The sequence below is a fragment of the Girardinichthys multiradiatus genome, chromosome 17, assembly GCF_021462225.1.
Source record: "Girardinichthys multiradiatus isolate DD_20200921_A chromosome 17, DD_fGirMul_XY1, whole genome shotgun sequence".
NCBI classification, from domain to species: domain Eukaryota; kingdom Metazoa; phylum Chordata; class Actinopteri; order Cyprinodontiformes; family Goodeidae; genus Girardinichthys; species Girardinichthys multiradiatus.
In genome coordinates, this window is record NC_061809.1 from 25,324,877 (window position 1) to 25,348,631 (window position 23,755).

General features: G+C 42.4%; 1 protein-coding gene across 1 annotated transcript in view; it reads left to right on the forward strand.

Annotated features, from left to right (window-relative positions):
• Positions 1 to 23,755, forward strand: part of si:dkey-97m3.1 (fatty acyl-CoA reductase 1) — a 54,286-nt gene that overhangs the window by 21,749 nt on the left and 8,782 nt on the right. The window contains exons 2-5 of the mRNA XM_047389673.1: positions 364 to 636; positions 12,591 to 12,766; positions 18,345 to 18,524; positions 19,117 to 19,294. Of these exons, the coding sequence (XP_047245629.1) occupies positions 364 to 636; positions 12,591 to 12,766; positions 18,345 to 18,524; positions 19,117 to 19,294 (807 nt within the window). The remainder of the gene's footprint in view (positions 1 to 363; positions 637 to 12,590; positions 12,767 to 18,344; positions 18,525 to 19,116; positions 19,295 to 23,755) is intronic.

Below are 23,755 nucleotides of genomic sequence, written 5' to 3' on the forward strand. Positions count from 1 at the left end.
TGTGTTTGTTTTGAAGGTCAAAGGTGAGATATATTTCCACCAATCCACATTTTAAAAATTTTGCCAATTACTGCACACTTTTTTTTGCACGCACCAGACTATTACAGTATTTAAAGTCTCGGGTATCTGTACTTTACAGTTGGGATAGTCTTCTTAAGCTTGCAAGCTTCTCCCTTTTTCATTCAAATGTAACGATGGTCATTATAGCAAAACATTAAAAATGTTGTTCCATCAGCAATGTGCACAGTATTGTGAAGTAACCTATCAGAAGATACTATAGTTATGATATCGCCATCTAGACGTTCTCACCTTGTTTAAGTTCACTGTCCTCTTCAACTGTATATCATTGTTCTACCTCTGCAGGAGTTGTCAGAAGGTCAAGACCTTAACAGGCTGGATGAAGAAGAGCAGACATCTGAAGCACAGAGCAGACTGATAAGCAACAAAATGGCGTCTATACCAGAGTACTACGCGGGCAAGAGCGTGCTGATCACAGGAGCCACTGGCTTCATGGGGAAGGTGCTGGTGGAGAAGCTGCTGAGGTCCTGTCCTGATGTGAAAGCCCTCTACATCCTAGTTAGACCCAAAGCGGGGCAGTCCATGAAGCAGAGGGTCAGCAACATGATGAAATGCAAGGTAATTGTATGATACATTATTAGATGTTTATGTTGGGGTTTGGTTCTGTGCTGAAGGTCAGACAGTTTCTTGGAAATGTCAGCAACAGCTCTGTCTTTGAGATCTGCATTGTTTACTGCAGCAGCTGCATCCTCCCAAGCTGCTGGTTTGGCGTTTGTGTCAATCCTGTTGTCTGTTGCCATCTTATTTTTGTATTTCCTCCCTGCTTCTTTACGGCTCTTTTAGTTTATTTGTGGATTTTGGTTAATTAGTGTCTCTAACTAAAGTCTTTTACGGGTTTTCTTTTGAGAAATTACCAAGCAGAGGTCAGTATTTGAAGCTAGCTTTGTTTTTTATTTCCTAAGCATAGAAATTCATAGAACAAGAAACTAAGTTGTGTTTAGCTGTGCAAAAAAGGGTCTTGTTCTGAAATATTTTATTTTGTAGATATAGAAATTGTAAATTAAATTTGCTAAAGTGCTTTAAAGGGAATGTATCATCGTTTTTGAAATTTTCCTTTTTAATTGTGTTCAACCTTGTGGGATATCAGGAAAAATGTTTAGAGCAGTTGCTTGGAAACATAACAAATTGGCATCATGCCTAAAAAAGTCAAAGCACCCAAAAAACAGTAAAGTTTGACAGGGTTTAGAAAACATTAGAGTTTCTGCTCCAGTGCATCCTACTCTGATGCGCAAGAGTGCAAGCAGCCCTATTTTTCTGAAAAACAGTGCAACAGGAAACTTTATATTGGCGGGCCATGCTAGGTTGTGTAAAACATTGGAGTAGTGAATGGAAGCAGCTGAAATTTACCCTCACTATAGTGATGTAAAACATTATTCCAAGGACACAGTCTTCCCTCCTACAGTTAATTTACTCCCAATTTTTCATTTTGCCCTTAAAAAGTCACTTTAGGGCAATGCCACACATAGGCAGTTTAAAGAGGGGCCATATTACCAATATACCATCCTTTTATGTTATTTATGTGGCTCAGACACCAAGAAAGAAATTGTAGCTGCAGCTAATTAATGTTTACAAAAGATACATTTGAAGACAGAAATGATTGATTTAATTCAATAACAAGATTCAATGTCCTGTATGCCTTTCCTGCATAGGTTATACATTATGACTCCTCTGGCCTTTAACCTGGTGACATCAAGCATATGTAGACGTTCCTAATTCAAATTCACACTCAGTCGGCTGATCGAAGGCAGTGCAGTTGAATGTTTGCATAGCAGTAGAAATTTGCCTGTGTGTTACTGCAGCAGCTTCGGTAGCCACGGTGAATAAACCTCAATGACCCCAGAAGAGTCCAAACGTTCCTCTTAGAGCTTCAGCAGCAAAAGAATAGATCATGAATACTAAAAAAAGGGTTTGATAAAACTGTTAGTTGCCACACTGGGGATTGTCTGAAATGGTTTAAGCATGACACAAAGGTCTAAAAGATGGTTGTTTTGGGACAGCAGAGGTGAGAACAAGATGGGGTCCTAGCGAAGAAACTAAGAAAGATGACAGCTGAGGGAGGAAGATGAGAGGGAAAGGTAGAGTAAGGATGAAGATGAGCTCCAAATACCTGGCATCAGCTCCATCAGGATGGGCAGCAAAGCATGACTCAACAAAAACTTCCTAACACTGTTGGACTTAATGAGGACCAAAGGATTGACACTTGGTGTGTGTTGATGTGCCCTACAAACAGCTGCTGCATGCTCGGGCTTCTGCTCTGACTGTTGTTGGCCTCAAACTGTCAGCACACCTAAGAAAATGACACATTCTCCTTAATCTTCTTTGTCTACCTCTGATAGTATCTGTTTTTACTACTCTCATTGTAATTAGACCTCACTTCTACTGCTACTGCATTCATTATTCTCCTTACCGCTGTGAGAGCAGCAGGGCAGCAGTTTAAGGATTTGCTCTTAATTTAGCAAAAAGCATCGCTTTAATGCTTCTTTTCCACTGTACTTTTCATGGTAAGCATGATGCATTGCCATGAATACAAAGAAAAAAGCTGCAATGATTTTACATTAAAATAGCAATGCTGATAAGGACTTGGATTCTGCCATAAGGTAGATGGTTCTCATTTTTATTGTTTTCTGCATTCAGGTTAAAATGGGATTTTAAAAGGAGTTTCTGCTACTTTCTGGAGTATTTTATTGGAAATGTTTGCATGTACTTATAAAACTATCATCTGGGCCACGGCGGAGGCACAGGGGTAAAGCGCAGGTACAGAGGCTACAGTCCTCCACACAGCCGTCATGGGTCAGAGTCCCAGCCCTTTGCTGCATGTCTTCCCCTCTCTCTCTCCACTCCATTTCCTGTTGGTCAACTTTAAATAAAAAAAGTCTACTAGTGCCACAAAAATAATAATTAAAAAAACTGTATTTTCTGAGAAATGAGGTGGACAAATTTGCCAAAATCCTTAAAACAAACAAACTGTAAAACAGGATACCCAACATACAACCTTGAGGTGCTCCAAAGTTAGTTGTACCAGCAATGTCCAATTCCTATTTGACTGGTTGTGAGAAAAAAAACATTTGGAATTTAAAATTATTTGAATCCTAACTGATTTTGTTTTTTTATTATTTAAAGAAAAGAGTAGTGGCTAGAAAATGATTTCTCTGCTAAAGAGTACGAATAGTTTAACATATTAGCATTAGAAGTGTTATTCAAGTAACTGATTTTTGGTATTACTTGGATGATATAGGTAGATCTAAAATCAATCTTTTTTTTTTTTTTTTTAGCACTATCATCAAGTAATCGTGTTTTTATTTTGAGTGTATTTTTTTAACGGATCTGTTCCTATATCCTCTGTAAATCGCTGGAGTTTTTTACTCCCTGTGTTCACAGTATCTCCACAGTTTTAGTTTTAGCCCCTGTTCACCAAACACATGTCCCTGGGGCTTGCTCTGCATTCAGAAGAACTGATATCATTAAATTTCCATGGCCAAGCCTCAGGTACTAATTGGTATTCATGCAAGTCCTCGGGTCAGTATTATCCTTTTCAGAATCAGGATAATTCATGAGGAAGAAGTGTGGTATTGTCTCTCAAGTGGCCTCTCATCCTTCAAGCCAGGCCAGTATCTTCCTTACAACCTGTTACTACGTAACAACCCAGAGATCTGTCCCGTAGTGCTTTTTCAAAGGATGCAATCAGGGGAGCTGCCCCAGGTAGGAAATGATCAAACCGATGCAAATGTCATTGTGTCTGTTCTTTTGCACTGCTCTGGCTTTGACATTTAGACTTCTGTGCACCAAGTTACTTTGATCCAGGGGAAATGTTTGGATAGCTGTGGTTCTGCTGCAGCGCCAGGCACTGAATGGCATGCCAGACACTCTCTTGGTGTACAAGCCCTCGTTCCTGCTCTGCCGCATGTTTTTCCCACTCACTGGGAGGCTGCAGCGCCCAATAATCTCATTTGGCTGCATTAGGCCGGCATCTTGGTGCTGCAGAACCAGTTATCTAGCTGTAAGGAATGGTGATCCCAGAGAGGTGGGAGGTGGAATGTTTTTGGTAGGAACAAGGATCTTGTGGAATTCGGCCTACAGTGGAGAAATCTGCAAATAGTGGATGATCATTTTCCCTTTTTTTGGAGCATTATGCTGGTTAATGTTCTCTATCGGCAGATCATGAACACTATAACTGATGTGTCTTCTGAAATGACATAGCTGAACAGTTAGTTTCTGACAATAAACAGCATCCAGTCTTGTAAAAACAGAAGCAGTTTCTATTTTTTGCTTTGAAAAAAAAAGGAAAGTGATCCCCTAACTATCCAGTGGAGGACCCTCTTGTCGGCCAGTTGCATTTGGAGTGCCATGTAGTACGTCAGCACTCCCAACCACAGCTGTGTAGGTTTCCTCAGAAAGTGCAGTCAAGGCTGGGTCTATTTCATGATCCCAGTGGTGTTCTTTGACCATAACGCCAGCAGTGATCTGTTCCACAAGAAACACGATTGTATCCAATCTCTCTGCTGCAAGAGGGTGCACTCTGGACCTAATCGTCAGAAGTTGGTGATCATCTCCTTTGTTTGGTCCACAATGATCACATAATTGTTATCTTTGTATAAGTCCTGTAGCTGTTTGACTTCCTCTCTGGACGTTGATGCATCATTCCCATGAATGACTCCCACTACTGGAATAACATCCATTAATCAGGCTTCAAACAGTGTGAACATTAATGGACCGAGCACAAAGCCTTGAGGAGTCCCAGATGTTATTACCAACAGTGCCATCTCTCAGTGAAGAAGGTAAGAAACCGCAACAAATGTTCAGTCCAAGAAGCAGATTTTTCTCCATTAGCGTCTGGAAAACGATCTCGTAAAACACAGATGGGGAAAAACAGTTAAACAATATACAGGATTCTGGCATAGTCAAAGTCCAAAAGTGTCACAATCAAACTAATTAATAACTTGTCAAATAAATATTTGCTTATATGATGGCTTACATAAAACTGAATTAGGTACATTAAATTCATAAAAAAAATATATTAATGTGAGAAATTTAAATTATTTCAGTATTTGTTTTTTAAATTTGTGTTAAAAATAATTCAAATGATCTACATGGCTTGTCAAATAGAAGCATTTGATTGGACTAGTTTATTTAAATTTGTCAGTAATGCTCATTGTATGCAGTACTGAGGTAACCAAGGTGACAGTGGCTCAGTAGGAACAGTAGTTGTCTTGCAATTGGAAGGTTGTGGGTTCGATTCCAGCTTCCTCCTGCTGTATGTCGATGTGCCCCTGGGCAAGGCACTTAACCTCAAGTTGCCTACCAATTGGTGTATGAATGTGTGAGTGTTAGTGAGTGTGATTGTGGCTCTAGTGTAAAGCGCTTTGAGTGGTCTGTATGACTGGAAAAGCGCTATATAAGTTCTGTCCATTTACCATTTTACCAGGGGAGTGTGTCGATGTGCTTCCTGTTGTCTGATCCTCATCGACTGCTTTGGTTTTCTCCTCGCCTGCATCCTCCGCCTGCTAATCTCTCCATCAGCGTAAATATGTCCTGATTCCAATTGGTCCCAGCAGGCTCCTTATGTCTGCGCTTGTGAAAATTCCTGTCTGAGTTACCAGCTGTCGTCACACTGGAAGCATTTTCCTAACCCCCTGAACTCCCAACTTGCCTTCCTTTGTTCACTCTTGTTTCTTCAAGATAAACTCCATCATTCGTTTATTCCATAGAGCAAATCAGCGTGCTATGACTGTAACCTGAGGATGAAAGGTTCCTCAGGTTGCTAGTTCCAACTGTAACATTCAATAACTATTTAAATCTAAATAAGATTTATTTTGGCTCAATCAAAAGAATCAAACTCCGCTTAAGGATCATGGAGAAAATCCACTGGAAGTTGATTGAATTAAGTAAAAAGAAACACATGAACAGACAATCTACCACAAGAGCTAAGAGGCAAAGCTGATTAAAGTCTTGCTTTTGTCAGTGGTTTATCACTCGCCCAGGAGTTTAAAGAAAGGGGCTTTGCATCATAATTTCTGACTTCTAAGACCTAAAGCTAATTTGGAGAGAAATGTTTGGAAGAGGGTCCTGCACGGTGGCGCAGTTGGTAGCACTGTTGCCCTGCAGCAAGAAGGTCCTGGGTTCAATTCCCGGCCAGGGGTCTTTCTGCATGGATTTTGCATGTTCTCCCCGTGCATGCGTGGGTTCTCACCGGGTACTCCGGCTTCCTCCCACAGTCCAAAGACATGCCTGTTAGGTTAATTGGTAACTCTAAATTGCCCTTAGGTGTATGAATGAGTGTGTGCATGGTTGTTTGTGTGTTGCCCTGCGACAGACTGGTGACCTGTCCAGGGTGTACCCTGCCTCTCGCCCATAGACTGCTGGAGATAGGCACCTGCTCCCCCATGACCCACTATGGAATAAGCGGTAGAAAATGACTGACTGTTTGGAAGAGGAGGAAAAAATTTAGGTAAGCAAAAGCTTTCCTGATTCTGATTATCAGCAGCTTCTGCCTCATGAGTGAAACATTTTTCATCTCTTGTTTCTCTTTGTCTGCAGGACTATTCTGATTATCACATCTTTCCTTTGCCTCTTCTCTTGTCATTAATCCTGCTCACATCCTATTATTTGACTAATTTAGACCATGCATGGTAGGAAAATGGAGGTCAGCACTGAGGGAACTTCTGGTAATTGCTTCCTTCTGACACACTTTGGCAGACTCTTCATGGCTACTGTACATTTTTCCTGTCTGAACAGTTGGTGGCGTCTGGCGGAGTCAGCAGTGAAAGCTGCAGACAGAAACTTGATTTTTAGACGAGGATGTTAAAAAAGAGGAAAAAGGAGGAGATTAAATTCCCATCCTATTGAATGGGTTTAAATTTAGGGTTTCTGTGCAGTCCTGGAAATTCTGGAAACTGGTTTATGTGTTTTTTGGGTCTGGAGAAGAAAATAGCTTGAGGAAAGTCCCAAGAGTTTTGCTGTCCTAAAGGTTGTATCCACCCACCGGTTCGTCAATCCATACATTCCTCCTTCCATTCACCCATCCACCTGATCATCATCCATTTATCCATTTGTTTGTTAATTTTGCTGCTGAATTTTAGAGAAAACCCTAACCCTGTTCTGATAATTGCTGCAGAACAAAAGATCTGTCAGTCTGTCAAATGTGTTTGTGACCCGAAATGTTGGCACCATAATTTCAGGCCACACCGAGAGAAAGAAAAACCCTGCCATCTCAGCTACATCCATTTTGCTGAGTTCTGCTTCTTCTTCCGCTGGCATTCCCTCAGTGCCATCCCTTTTCCCCATGATAGAGACAGAAAGAACAAAGAGTCGTGTCTAGCTAAAGGGCAGTTAGTGTGAAGAGAGGCTGTTTAAACGGCATCTTACGTTGCTGGTCTGAAAGGAAAGGGCCATTAGTGTTGGGTTACTGTGAAAGTCCACACTATGTCTGCTTCAAGCACTCTTGCTGGAATATTTATTGGCTTTAAGGTATTTTCCTTGTAGAAGAAGGACACGTTATGATCTTCTCCAGAACATCTCCCGATAAGAAAAGGTACTTGCTAACTGACGTCCATGTTTGCTCGTGTAAGACGCAAATAAAGTTATGCTTTCACTGCAGAAACTGATGTTGGTGTTGTTAAACTGGACTATTGTATCCCTGTGCAAGGCAGTTTGCTCACTGACACCCGTGGGTGGGAGAAGGGTGCAGTGTTAAACGCGAGCGGTGGAAGGCTGGTACAAGACCACTTATCCTCTAAAGAGCCTTTTCGCAAAACAACGCCACAATGTCCATCTCCGCCCGCGCCGGCAACAAAAGGCTCTCTGAAGCCCACGTTGTTTGGCCTCGCTCACCCCTCTGACCTCGATGCACTCCATCCATTTTGGGTCTTTATGTGATTTGACTGTTTGAACATTTTCAGCTGAATAGAACAAACTTGTTCTGCAGTTTTAGCTCCTAAGAAGTGGTTACATTTATTTTTTTTTTATCCTTAAGGTAAGCGGTAGTGCAGCCTGTTTGCAAAGTTGCACAATTCTCCAAAGTAACTGATAACGGTGAAGTAAGCTGCTGTAAGAATTACAAGCATCTTACTCAGAGTTGCATGTTTGAACTCGCTAGTTTTCTTTTCAAAATGTAGCTCCTCAAGGCCTCGAGGCTGGAAGAAGAGTTTAGGCTTGTCTTTATTATTTCTCAGACAAACCCTGTGTGATTCGTTCACTGTTGCCAAATCAGACACCCTCAAGAGGAAGTTTAGTCAGATCACTGCATGAAACACCTCTGAATCATACATTGAAGAGGGAACACTGTTCAGTAAAACCACATGACTTTATGATTTGACAAATGTTTTTTGGACCAATCAACACCATACTGGTCTTCTCTGATTGCAGCTTCAGTCTGTTTCTGCCTTTTACAGCACCCCTCCACTCTTATCACCACCCTGCCTTTAAATATATTATTTTACTGTTGCTGTAGCATGAAAAAAATGCAACCTTCAATTTAAATTCCTTCATTTACTGGAGAAAAACATCCTACATTAGGAAATAAATACATCAATCAGACAGTGTAGGAACGTCTCATAAGTAATTCCGGGGAAGAAATATAGAGTGACACAAGCAACCATTTCTGTTTCCCACTCTGCAAAATGGTAAAACAAGAGAAAATAGATAAAGAGACGAGAATAGAATAGAGAGTTAATAGTGATTTAAAGACAGACCAGGTGGTGCACATTCAGAATAAAGTAACATCAAAATAATCTAAAACTTAAGAATATATAATAAAAATTAAAATACAAATATAATTATATTACTCTGCAAGCGTTTTTTTTTTTTGTGTTCTAATAAAACAGCAAAAACCCATTTTTATTTTTAGCAGCTCAACTATAACCTTAACATGTAATGTTTTAATCATACTCAGTTTTAATGAATGATTATGGTGAAAATCAATCTGATTTCTGTAGAAAAGGGATCTGTAAATCATTTTAGATCCAAAACATAAAAAAGGCTCTCGCAGTTTCAAGAAAAAACAGAATAAAATGTCTTATTTTTTATTGGGTTGATTATCTATGTCAAGAATTTATTTGCGTATGTACTTTCAACAAGAACAGGATATGGGTCGCTCCGGCTTTATTTGGCCAAGTTTAATAAATAAAGTCTGTTTTTCAGTAACAGTCACTGGATGTTTGTAGCTGTATTTACTACAAATTAAATTAAAAGCAAAAAACATGGTTGATGAATGACGATTTTATTTAGTTTCTGTTGCATCAGTGAGTATTGCACCCTAACATGTTTTTTAAGCGTGTTCGTGCATCAACTGCCTGAGCCGGCAAACCAAATTTATGCCGTTCCTGAATTGTGCTCGAGGGCTGCACAAAATCATTCTGAGGCCCGCAAATTGGCCCCAGGCCGCACTTTGGACACTGCTGGTTGTATTCAACATTCAAGAGATGTCCTGATGATGTTCTGTGTGGTCTTCACCACTCTCTGTGGAGCTGCCAGACCAGCTGGAGATGCAACTTCCTGCTGAGAGTTGGTTTAGCTGAGGTAGATGTGTGGGGATCTCAAAAATATTTGAAAAAAGCTACAAGAAAATAGATGCTCGTGCAAATATCTACAATCAGAGCAACAAATAAAAAGTTTAAAACAGCTGGAACTGTGACAAACAAAGCTGGACCCCAGTTTATCCGCTGTAACACAATAATGAGAAGGTCACTGTCTGAGACCTGCAACAAAGATAGAGATTTGGAGACCCCAATATTTCTCTAACAATTATTAGATGCTATCTATACTCCAGGACAAACCATGGTAGGACATTTGTGATGTCCTACCATCACAAATGTAAACCAGAAGTTAGCTTAAATTCTACTAGAGCAATTTGCTTTGGTCAGATGGAATCTTTTTAGCAACAAACACTCCAGCAGATGAATATGTGGAAAACCCCTCAACCCCACAGCTGAGTACAGCTGAGGATCAGTGATGCTGTGGGCCTATATCTCTTCTAAAGAGCTTGGAAGACTTGTTTCATGGCATCATGCATGACACCACAGCCTGAGGTTTTTAAATAAAAAGGAAAAAAACTGAACATGGGTCATCATTAGGGCTTTGAATCAAATAATGAGATCTCAGAGACAGTTGAACAAAGAGAAATCAACGCTCTTCAATGAATGTCTCAGTCCCCAGGCCCAAATCCTACCGAAAAACTATAGTAGGAGATAAAAAGGGCAAGGATACCAACAATATTGTTAGAAACACATATTATGGGATTATTTCCCCTTCTAAGTACATATATTCTTATTAATGTTGGATTTTTCAATTATTTTTACTGTGAGATTATATCTTTACCAGAGGCACCAATAATGGTGTAGGGTGTTGAAACTGGCAGAGCAGTTATTTCTAGATTACTCTAAAAAGTTGCACCACTCCTCTTGGAAAGGTTTGGCTTAAGACATAACACATTACATCAGGGCTTTCACCTATTATAGGCAGCTTGCTGCAAATAAGAGGCTGTAAAGAAATGAATATTAGAAGCTTCAGCATCTGCTCACTGGGACAGCTGACTGATTGCATGCCATCCGTTACTAGCTGTAAAACCGATCCGCTTCGCTTCCAGTCATGTTAGCAGCGAAGCAGCAACTGCCAGGAGCTGCGCAGAGGCATGCATGGTGAAATATGACATCTGACTCTGCTGCCTTTGCAGAGCATCTCATGTCGGGGCGGGTGGGACTTCACACGGACTCCCGAGGGGCTGCAGTGCTCAGCTCTCCATGCCAGTTGTTGTCAGTGGGAGACATGAGCTGGTAAATGAAGACGAGAGTTCAGTGGAATGTCATCTGCAGCCCCTCAGTGGGCAAACGCTGACGTTAACAGGTGGACTAATCTCATACATAGTGGAGAGATGGGGAAGACATGCATCATAGATCTCCAGGTTAGGGGCTCGAACCCGGGACAGCTGCGTCGAGGACTGAGGTCTCTGAATATGGGTCGCTCGCTCTACCGCTTCGACACCTGCAGCACCCTGCATTGGGTCCCAGGGGTGGACATTGAGCTCCAAAACTGGCCTCAAAACTATGAGTAACCTTGTAACAGTATTGAGAATGCTTCACTGGTTTTCAACTGATAACAGGAAATAGACATGGGTTTTTTTTATTTATTAGGCATATAATGAAGTAGAAACCTGGCTAAAACTCAGCTCACATTTAGTCTCATTAAAATATTCAGGTCAATCATTAAACTATGCCTGATTCATGACAGGCTTATTTGCCTCCATGTCTCTACTAGAGAGAGGTATTTTGAGTTGTGTAACCAACTCAGACAATCTCATGTTCAGTGTTTGACAAACATCTTGTGGTCTCCTATGGACAAAATGATAAATATTGCAGAAATTCAGATAAAAAACAACCACTTTCTGCTCTGACTTGTTTCTTCCACAATGACTGAAGCTGCAACACAAGCAAAGCATAAGTTCTTCCATCCATTGCAGGTTTACAGCCATCAAAAAGTCTAAAACTAAGTACACCCCATGACCCAATATCTTGTAGAACGACCGTTAGCAGCAATAAGTTTCCCCTCTCTTCTTTACCAGATTTCTTCACTTCAGTTTGTGGGCATTTAAAGTTGAGGTCCTGACTTTGACTAGGCCATTGCAACCCCCCGTGATTATTTCCTTTATAAACAGTTCTGTGTAGATTCGCTGCTGCGTTTGGGATCATTATCCCGTTGATGACCCTGTTTCAGGTAAAGCTTCAGCTGTCAGACCAACAGCCTCACACCTGGCTCTAGAATACTTTGGTATGCAGAAGGATTAACGGTTTACATAATGACTGCAAGGTTCCCTGGTCTTCTGGCTGCAAAACAAGCCCAAATGATCATCTCTCCACCACCAGTTTGACAGTTTGAAGGGTTATGGCTTGCATGTTCTCCTTAAACCCATTCAAACAAGCCATGTTTGCTTAGTCTTCTAAAATATTTGAAATGGCCTCATAGACCATTCTAGATTATTGGAAGATTTCTTAATGTCATTGCTGATGTCTTTGACACTTGGTGGTTTGTTTTTGATGAGGATCACCTGGCTCCTGCTTTTCCTCTTAAATCCTTTGCTGCAGCAAGGGGGACTGTATCTGGTTTGCATGTTTTAGAGAGAGACTGATTCCAGTGCTGATAAAACTGGGACCTACTTTTAATTTTCTGGCTATTGTGAGTTTAAAAATGCTATCGGAGAAAATAATTATCCTGCTCCTTTAGTGCCGACTGAATCATCCTCTGTGTTGCTTTTGTTGCCATCAGGAAATAGAAAAGACCAGAATCGTATTTGGGTGCAACAATGAAGCTTAACTCGTTCACTTCTGTCCTTTGGTTTTGCCTCGAGGAATTATGCAAAGTAACACGCTCGCTAACTTGGGATAATTTACATTGCTGGACATTCAGTGTTTAGTTATCAACATCTATCACTGCTGTAATGGTTGCTTTGCCATAACCAGAGTTAGTTAAACCCCTTGTTTAGGTTGGTTAAAGTTTAATTCTCCTAATTTCTGTGTGTTTGGCAGCTTTTTGACCGAGTGAGGGAGGAGAACCCAGATTTCCACCAGAAGATCATCCCGATCAGCAGTGAGCTGACGCAGCCCAGCCTGTCCATCAGCTCGGAGGACGTGGAGAGGCTCACCGCCTGCATCAACATCGTCTTCCACTGCGCCGCCACCATCCGCTTCGACGAGCCGCTCAAGTAAGAGTCCCCTGGGCACAAGTGGATGGTTGCTCTTCTTTTAAGGCTTCAAGTTGTTATTTCACCGAACCAAGAAGCCCGGTGAGGCTTAGAACCCGTCTCTTTTGTTGTTTCGCTGTCGTTTGTTCCTGGTAGCAGGAGCTTCCTGTTGTGAGCAGGCTGAATGGCTGTATTGATTTCAGGGAGAAGAGGAAGCGAGCAGGATGAGAATGTGAAATTAATGCTTTGTGAAAAAAAAAAAAAAAAACATCAACTGTAGACAATGTCACAGTTTACTGAACAAAACATGCTATGTCCTCCAGTCAGGAGAACGGAGTGTTCCCAAAAACACACCGATTAATCTTTTTTTTAAAGTTATTTTTAGAAAATATTTCATGATTTCCTCTCTCTCTTTCACTCTCATGCTGCAATTAGTCTGGTTGAAAAGACCTAAAACAGGGAAAAACGCCTTTGATTTTTCTGTTTGAGCTCTTTGGTCAAACGGTGCTAATGACGGATCACGCAGAGACCAAAGTCTGGATAGACACGCTGGTCTCAGGTCAGTGCGTCCAAACAAAACACATGTAAAACACACAAACCTATTCTGTTAATTTATCTAATCTCTCTCGTAAATGTCCAGGATTAGGACAGAGCAGAAACAAATGTGTTGGACACGCCCTATTTTGGCTAAGTCTCTTATATCTACAAACACCATTTTTCTGGTGGTTGCAGATATAAGATCGAGTCCGTCATAAGCAAATGTGCCCCTGAAGTTTGCAGAACCTTGAGCAGAACACCTTTCCAGTGTCGCCAGGCCATAAAACTGCCATAATACAGCAAATCTTAAACATTTTCACATTTTGTTCATTTACAACACAAACTATTACTTCAGAATCAAACTACTACTATTTTATTGGGATTTTGAGAACTGGCAAGCATTTGTATTTAGCCCACCTGAGTCAACACTTTGTAAAACAACCTTTCGCTACAAACATCTGCGCATTTTTTGAGAATTATCTGTGGAGACAGGAATTTTTTGTGCAAACTTTACCACAAAATAGTTCAAGCTCCATCAGATCGGATAAACGGCATCCGTCAACATTGAATTTCCCAGTTTTCACAGTTGTCTTTAGGACTATACTTTGACTGGGCCATTCTAGCACATGAATATGCATTTATGTAAAGCGTCCCAGTGGAGCCTTGGTTGGTTGTTTGGGATTGTTGTCCTGTTGGAGAGTGAACCTCTTCTGAAGGGTTTTTCTGTAGCATCCCCGCAGCATGATGCTGCCACCACCATGTTAAACTATAAGGATTGTGTGTTCAGTGTGTTATGTAGTGTTAGTTTGCTTCCACACACAGTGCTTTGCATGTAGGCTGAAATGTTACATTTTGGTTTCATATGAACAGTGAATGAATTAACAACATCACACAAAAGTGCAAAGTGGCATTAAAAATGTGCAAATGACATGGAAAAAGTTAACACGAACACATGGGAAAAACGAAATTACAGTCAGACCACATCCTTGCACAATCCTAACCCCAACCCCCTCCAGATAGCTCCAGTATACAGTCTGGACAGCCTATGGGTGAAGCAGCTCTGTGACAGACGTCTAGACTTGTTCCTCTTCTCCACAGACTCCAGGCCCAGGCTTTCTTTCATGAGTGCATAAATAATGGTTTCTTCCACCTGAGCTGCGGATCTCTCCAGCTCCTCCAGAGTTACCATGAGCCTATTAGCTGCTTCTCACATAATATTTCAGTAAAATACAAAGTTTGTGTCTGAATACCTTTGTGAGGACGTTCTGTGCAGAGGGGTAAATATGTTCTGGTCTGAGCCTTTGGGAAGAAAGCTGCACAACCAGTTTTTATCAAAACAACAACATTTATGACTCTTTCTTTAGGAATAGCAAGAATTAAACATAGGAGCAAGCTGAGTTGATCATTTGCAGCTGAAAGATTATATCACGATAATATCAGAAGTAGAATAAAGATACATAGGTACTAAAATTCATTGTTTGGATCATTTAATAAATGCAATAAAGTCAGATTTTTTTCTCCTGGGCGCTAGTTCTGATGTCTTCAGTGTATAAGTGGTGATTTATGTGAGGCTGATTAAACCTAAAGCTGTGTGAAGATTAGTGACTCTGCACTCACATTCATATTGATCTCTTTCACTTCCCTTTTAAGTCCTCGTCTGGAGGTGTCTCTTTTCCATCTTCGTCTTCTGCCTGCAGCAGTCTTCATCTGCTTCGACGTCTTTGGTCACTTTGTCTCCCTGTGTAGCATCATTACTGCAGGGCAGCCAGCAGCTCTGTAAGCAGTCCCTAAATCAATCTGAGACTCTGCTTGGATTTCTAATTGAACGTATTGATCTGTTTAAGTTAGCAGCTAAAGGCAATGGATTATGGACAGAATATTTTGATGTGGTCTAAAACTGATATCCATCCATTCATCCAGAGCAGCAGAAACACTTTGGAGATAGAGCAACTTAAAAGAAATAACACCAATCACCTTCATCACAAAATAATGTAAAACGTTGCAGCGGCTTTCAGATTAAAAGCAACATATCATCTAAAATCAAAGTTAAACACCATTATTGTCATGTCATCATACACCGAATGGCAATAACAAACAAAGCTGTGTTTCTCTAGTTAGTTCAACAAAAACAGATTAAGGATAAGGAATTACATGAATTAAAAATGTATTTTATTAAAAATGAACTTTATGTCATTTATCATTATCCTTTAACATTACTTGAGCCTTTTATGGGCAGCTAGAAGACCTGTTACTGCACAGACTCCTACAAATCCAATCAATTAATAATAATTTTAATGCTGTTGCGCTTTTCTAACGTCCTGCAGCAGTTAGCTGTGCTGCAGACCTAATGCTAGCTTGTTTCTGAGCATGAAGTATTTTAAGGTTGCAGGACATGGTTATAGAAACGAGACCCAAACAAACGTTAGCTGTTAGCTGCTTCACATCAGAGCTCAGAGTCATTTCTTACATCACAGCAGCAAAGACAGATGGGTCCTGACTCAGCAGCAGGAAGAGGCTCTGTGGTTTGTCCAGTCTTTTCTCTCAGCCCTGTTGGCGTAACACCCTGCATACAGTTGCAGGAGCTGGCAGGAGGAGCTCACACCCACACACGGAGCTCATCCTCATCTTCTGGTCACTTCTCTGCTGGACTGCTCACCCACAGGCCTACCTTACAGTTTATACTCCTGAGGAGAGCCCACGCTGAGCCAGACAGGCAGTAAATCTTGTTTATCAGTGTGTTTGTGTCAGGTTAAGCTCACCCTCAGTGGGTCTTGGTGTCGCCTCGGGCTAAAGGAAGCCTCAGCTGCAGAGTTGGTGAGAGGCCTGCAGGATATTTGCCTGCCTCATTGGGTTCTTCTTGGCATGGATAGAAGTAAAGTCTCTGATCATTTCAGTCAAAACTGGAGCAGAGTTTATCATGTTTATCATGTTATGCATTTAGCATAACCTCTGCCAGTCAGGTTAATTAGTTAAACATGACCCTGCAAATTACTTTTCAATGAACAAAACTGCCTTCTGTTCTTTGTTGGTACATATTTGATAGTTACTACAAATGTTACATTTCAAGAAAATTCAGATCAAATTCTGTGATTATTAAATTAATCACCTGGATATCTAGTTTTGATTTTGAAGTTTTTTGATCAGTGGCCATATTTTAAGTGGATTTTGCATCATCAAATCTTTTGTCTTTCATTGTTTTTTTTTTGTCCAAATTGTCTCTTATAGGATCTTAAATATTTAGTTATACACACATCATTTCAAGGACGTCCCATGATTTAATGGGAAAGTTGGAAATCACCAAATAGCTTCCATACTAGACAGGATGTGGCCCACATAGGATTTAATGAACCGTCCAAACCTCCGGCTTTATGTTTTCCACCTGGCATAGGCTTGGTACCGACACCAAGGGTGTAAATATTTGACATCATTACATTTCTATGGTTTAAAGGTCCTTCAGTGAGAAAGTAGGAGAGTCACTAAAGCATATATGACATCACTTACTTTTTACAAAACAAAAACAACATTAGAGAAGACACGAAGAAACCTTGACCAAGATCAGCCAATTTTCAGCTTGACCTACCTAGATTGGTGACCTGCAATTTGGAAAATAAAAGAATTCAGTCTTTTCTATCAGTAAACACACCCTATGCAAGTGAAAACAACACTCATCAGTGTGGAAGCTCAAACTGTAGGAAGAATAATGCTGAAAAGAACCTGCTTTCAGTATCAGTAAGGTGTTTAAAGGAATATAGGAAGATGTTTGAAAGGAAATTTCAATTTATGTGACACATCGAGTCGTGTCTGCGGTTCATTCAGCCTTCAAGATGGGCAGAGAGAGCAAGACTTTTAGCAGACAACAGGAAGGATGAAAAGAGTACAGCAAACTTGCTCTGCTTTACATCCTGTATTTGAAAATGTAAGCAGCCTTTCGGAAACACGGAGTCCGTAACTTACAGTTAACAAGGCTAACTGTGTTAATCGTGCTAATCACTCAATCATATAATATGCTATAGACGGATTTAAGCATCAGCTCAAGGCTAAAAGACAAATATTACGTTTTTAAAGTAGAACTTCGAATCAACTATGATATGCAAAAAATGGTTACCAAACTCTAAACAATACTGAAAATATGAAGTAAAATATTTAAAATCATGTCTCACAGGCAAGAAAGTTAAATGTAGTCTCAGGTAGCGCAGTTCCACCCCTTCCTCATGCACACTGCCAGCCAGCTGTCTGAAAAAGCTTTTTTTTCCCTGCTTATAAGAAAGACAAATTCAGCTTTTTAGAAATATTATATGGTTGCAAAAAGCACGGGACATCCATCCACCGGTCATTCTTTCCAAGATAGCACAGTTTTAAGACTATAGCTGTCAAGCTATGAGGGGCCAGAATTATTAATGTTTTCTTCATTTTTGCTTTATAAAGAAGACAATGTCAAAAAGGGATGATATTCTACACTATAAGCATGTTTAATTGAAATGTAGTACATTTAGCAGGTGTTTTTTTGTCTGCATCCAACCAGAAAAAAGGATGGATGAATGTAGGAGTAGTAGGAATAATTTTCCTTCTTTCTTTTAAATAAAATAAATTAGATAATGTTTTACATATTTGTGTAAATACTATGATACAGTGGAGTGTTATTTTATTCAAGGTTGTACTGAGGATCTCATATCTGCAACAGAGTCACTGCAACAGTCCAGATTTGACAGATACCTTAACCTCAAGGCTGGAAGAGCTACAGAATAAGCTGAGAAAAGCAATCAGTGAAAATACTATGATCAACATATTTGTGCAGAAAACCAGATGTTTGCCCCATCTTATCTGCCCCATCTTATGTCTCACCACCCCGTCATGTCGTTCTTGCTCCGGCTCAAAGTGTTTTCTCTGCAAATTTCTGCAAATCCCCATCCGAATGAACGTACAGTTATTAGCAAACAAACACATGCAAATGTATTAGCACTCTCCCGCACACAAACATTTCCCCTCCCACGCAGACTCATGGCCTTCTCCGCTCATGTGGCGGCCTTTAACGCCACCTCTCTCTCTCTCTGCCCGCCTGCAGACACGCCCTGCAGCTGAACGTGATCGCCACGCAGCAGCTCCTCAGCCTGGCCCAGCAGATGCACCACCTCGAGGCCTTCATCCACATCTCCACCGCCTATGCAAACTGCAACCGCAAACACATCGATGAGATCATCTATCCACCGCCTGTCGAGCCCAAGAAGCTCATCGAGTCTTTGGAGTGAGTGGATGAGGGATGGTTGTCCTTCACTCTGAGAAGTTCAGTCAGAGCTTGATTCTCTTTTTAGCAAATCAAAATGAAATTAAAACAAATAAATACATAAACGTACGTTTAAAATAACAGCGGGTTAAACATTTTTAAGATAAAATAAATACATTTGTGAAGAAATATATTTACAGCAGCAGAAATAAATAAATGACTGAATAATTAAATTATTTAAAAATAAATTACATTTTCTTTAAAAATTCTTAATTTTTTTAAATGAGATATATAGAGCTGTTTATGCCACAGAATAAAAATAAATAAAATTTAAAAAATATATTTTAAAAGTCAATAAAGAAATATGATAAATGTAAAGAAGTTAAAGAATAAATATATTAATAAGAAATACATTATTAATAATAATAATATTTTGTTAATAACTGCATATAGGAAATAAAACATTTCAATAAATATGTAAAATTCGGTTTTGTTTTTAGACATGCTACCCTATCGGTGGCCACCCAATTAAAAACGTTCTAGACACAGCCCTGTATTTATCGAGTTTGATGGTTTGAAGTGTTTTTTTTTCCCCCTCTGGGTCTGACTTCAGGTGGATGGACGACGGCATCGTACGAGACATCACGCCGCGGCTCATCGGCGACAGGCCCAACACGTACACCTACACCAAAGCCCTGGCCGAGTACGTGGTGCAGCAGGAGCAAGACAAGCTCAACATTGGCATCATCAGACCCTCCATAGTGGGAGCCAGCTGGCAGGAGCCTTTCCCCGTAGGTCCACTGAGCGCTTTACTCTTTTTCTGTCCTGCAAAACCAGCCTAACCAAAATTATGTAGCATTGTGCAGTTTTAGGAGTTTGCATGTTCGTGCATGCGTGGGTTCTCACCGGGTACTCCGGCTTCCTCCCACAGTCTAAAGACATGCCTGTTAGGTTAATTGGTCACTCTAAATTGCCCTTAGGTGTATGAATGAGTGTGTGCATGGTTGTTTGTGTGTTGCCCTGCGATGGACTGGCGACCTGTCCAGGGTGTACCCCGCCTCTCGCCCATAGACTGCTGGAGATAGGCACCAGCTCCCTGCCTGCGACCCACTATGGAAGAAGCGGTAGAAAATGACTGACTGTGCAGTTTTAGGTATTTGCATACAGTAGATATGTATTTATAGATTTGTTTCTGCTGCTGATTTCAGCTCAACATGAAAATAAAAGGAGTTTCTCCTTCATCTGAGAGTAAAACGACTTCAACTCTAGAATGTGAGAATCTGACGCTTTTCTCTTTAAACTGCTTTGAAATTATGATTTTTAAATACGTAGATGCAGCTTTTTTATGATGTAAAAGTCTGGACTTTAAATGTAGAAATCTCCAGAACAAACTAATAAGTTTATACCTCATAGACACTCATCTAAACAGAGGAGATCCTTGCAGGGAGGAAACTGGACCGAAATACTGGTTCTAGTTGGTACTTTAAACTGTTTAGTTCATTGACATACAGCTTGGATAATTTTAGGAAATTATCATTATCCTAAATAACGATTAGATGGAGCACTACTCTGTCATTTTAAACTATTAAACAAATATATTTAATTTAGTTGTTGACTTTTTGGTTTGCAGAAGATCCTAAATAAATTAATTAATTAATTATGAAATAATAAATGAATAAATATAACAAATATTTAAAACAAAACAATAAATAGGGTAAATGAAAAATAAATAATTAATCAAATAAGATAAAGAAATAAACACGTTTCATAAAAATATAATTAAAACTGACAATTAAATGAGCACATTAAAAATGCTAAATAAAAAGATTTTACCTAAAAAATCAAAGAAATTCTAAATCTGAATAAATATATATCAATATTTTTAAAAAACGTGCCTCGATATATCAGTCCTCATGATTCTTGAACCGCTCTTTGTCTGAGCCTGTTTGCCATGGGAGACCTTACCAGGGACATTTAAGCCCCAGACAACATAGCCTCTAGGATCATTTGAGCACTTAAACCCCTCCACCACATTAAGGTGGCGGTTCAAGGAGGTCATTCATAAGGACTAATATATCGAGGCACGTGACGTCGCCCAGTACGGCGGAGCCGGGGTCCCACCCTGGAGCCAGGCCTGGGGTCGGGACTTGCCGGAGAGCGCCTGGTGGCCGGGTTGCTCCTCGCGGGACCCGGCCGGGCCAAGCCCGAACGAGAGACGCAAGGCCATCGCCCAGTGGGCCCACCACCTGCAGGGGGAACCGTGAGGTACTGGTACAAAGAGGATTGGGTGGAGACAAAGGTGGAGACCTCAGCGGCTCTATCCCCGGATGCTTAGGCTGGCTCTAGGGACGTGGAATGTCACCTCGCCGGGGGGGGAGGAGCCTGAGCTTGTGCAGGAGGTTGAGAGATAGCGTTGGCTCTGGAACCCATCTCCTTGAGAGGGGCTGGACTCTCTTCTACTCTGGAGTGGCCCACGGGGAGAGGCGGCGGGCTGGTGTTGGTTTTACCACAGTGGATGAGAGGGTCACATCCCTGCGCCTTCGGGTTGGGGATATGTCTCTGACTGTCGTTTCGGCCTACGGGCCGAGCAGTAGTGCGGAGTACCTGGCCTTCTTGTTGTCCCTGTCGGGGGTGCTGGATAGTGCCCCTCCCGGGGACTCCCATTATTCTGCTGGGGGACTTCAACGCCCACGTGGGAGGCAACAATCACACCTGGAGAGGCGTGATCAGGAGGAATGGCCTCCCCGATCTGAATCCGAGTGGTGTTTTGTTATTGGACTTCTGTGCTACTCATGGATTATCCATAATGAACACCATGTTCAAACATAAGGGTGTCCATCAGTGCACTTGGCACCAGGACACCCTAGGCAGGAGGTCAATGATCGACTTTGTTGTCGTATCATTAGACCTTCGGCCGCATGTTTTGGACACTCGGGTGAGGAGAGGGGCTGAGCTGTCCACTGATCCCCACCTGGTGGTGAGTTGGATCTGCTGGAGGAGGAGAAAGCCCGACAGACTTGGCAGGCCCAAGCGCATAGTGAGGGTCTGCTGGGAACGCCTGGCGGAGCCATCGGCCAGGGATGCATTCAACTCCCACCTCCAGGAGAGCTTTGACCAGATTCCGGGGGATGTTGGAGACATAGAGTCCGAGTGGACCATGTTCTCCGCATCTATTGTCGATGCTGCTGCCCGTAGATGCGGTCTGCGGTGCCTGTCGCGGCGGCAATCCTTGAACCCGGTGGTGGACACCGGCAGTAAGGGATGCTGTCAAGCTGAAGGAGTTCTATTGACTGTGGTTGGCTTGTGGGACTCCTGAGGCGGCTGACGGGTACCGTGAGGTCAAGCGTGCTGTGGCCCGGGCGGTGGCAGAGGCAAAAACTCGGGCCTGGGAGGAGTTCGGTGAGGCCATGGAGAAGGACTACCGGTTGGCCTCGAAGCGATTCTGGCAAACCGTCCGGCGCCTCAGGAGGGGGAAGCAGTGCTTCGCCAACACTGTTTATAGTGGGGGCGGGAGACTGCTGACCTCGACTGAGGACATTATCGGGCGGTGGAAGGAGTACTTTGAGGATCTCCCCAATCCTGCCATCATGCATTCCCTGGTGGAAACAGAGGCTGGGGACTCGGGGTTGGACTCTTTCATCACCCAAGCTGAAGACACCGAGGTGGTTAAAAAGCTCCGCGGTGGCAGGGCTTCGGGGGTGGATGAGATCCGCCCTGAGTACCTCAAGTCTCTGGATATTGTTGGGCTGTCATGGTTGACACGCCTCTTCAACATTGCGTGGCGGACAGGGACAGTGCCTCTGGACTGGCAGACTGGGGTGGTGGTCCCCCTTCATAAGAAGGGGGTCCGGAAGGTGTGTTCCAAGTACAGGGGGATCACACTCCTCAGCCTCCCTGGTAAGGCCTACGCTAGGGTATTGGAGAGGAGTGGTAGTGTGGTTTTCGTCCTGGCCGTGGAACACTGGACCAGCTCTATACCCTCTACAGGGCACTCGAGGGTTCATGGGAGTTTTCCCACCGGTCTACATGTGTTTTGTGGACCTGAAGAAAGCATTCGACTGTGTCCCTCGTGATGTCCTGTGGGGAGTGCTCCAGGAGTATGGAATCGGGGGCCCTTTACTAGGGGCCATCCGGTCTCTGTACAAGCGGAGCAGGAGTTTGGTCCACATTGCCGGCACTAAGTTGGACCTGTTCCCGGTGCATGTTGGACTCCGGCAGGGCTGCCCTTTGTCACTGGTCCTGTTCATAACTTTTATGGACAGGATTTCTAGACGCAGCCAAGGGCCGGAGGGGGTCTGGTTTGGGGACCAGTGGATTTCGTCTCTTCTTTTTGCAGATGACGTGGTCCTGCTGGCCCCCTCTAGCCAAGACCTACAGCATGCACTGGGGCGGTTTGCAGCCGAGTGTGAAGCGGCTGGGATGGAGATCAGCTCCTCCAAGTCTTAGGCCATGGTTCTCGACCGGAAAAGGGTAGCTTGTCCTCTTCAGGTTGGAGGGGAGTTCCTGCCTCAAGTGGAGGAGTTTAAGTATCTCGGGGTCTTGTTCACGAGTGAGGGAAGAATGGAGCAGGAGATCAACAGACGGATCGGTGCAGCTGCCACAGTAATGGGGGCACTGAGCCGGTCCATTGTGGTGAAGGGAGAGGTTCTACGTTCCTACCCTCACCTATGGCCATGAACTTTGGGTCATGACTGAAAGAACAAGATCCCGGATACAAGCGGCTGAAATGAGCTTCCTCCGTAGGGTGGCCGGGCACTCCCTTAAAGATAGGGTGAGGAGCTCGGCCATCCGGGAGGGGCTCGGAGTAGAGCCGCTGCTCCTCCACATCGAAAGGAGCCAGTTGAGGTGGCTCGGGCATCTATACCGGATGCCTCCTGGACGCCTTCCTCGGGAGGTGTTCCAGGCCCAGGACACGCTGGGCACGCATGTCTCTCGGCTGGCCTGGGAATGCCTTGGGTTCCCCCCGGAGGAGGTGTCTGGGGAGAGGGATGTCTGGGTGTCTCTGCTGAGTCTGCTGCCCCGCGACCCGGCCCTGGATAAAGCTGTATACGACGAGACTAGATTTTTAAAAAACATTAATTAAAAAACTAGATATTAAATTAATATTTTATATTTTAAAAAGACTAGTATAGATAAGTAAAAATAAATGAATCATATCTGACATATAATTGTTAATTAAGCATCATAAACCTGTTGCTCAGTTGTCATTGTTTTAAAATCGTCCTCGGCTGGAAGATTTCTTCCCCTTTTTA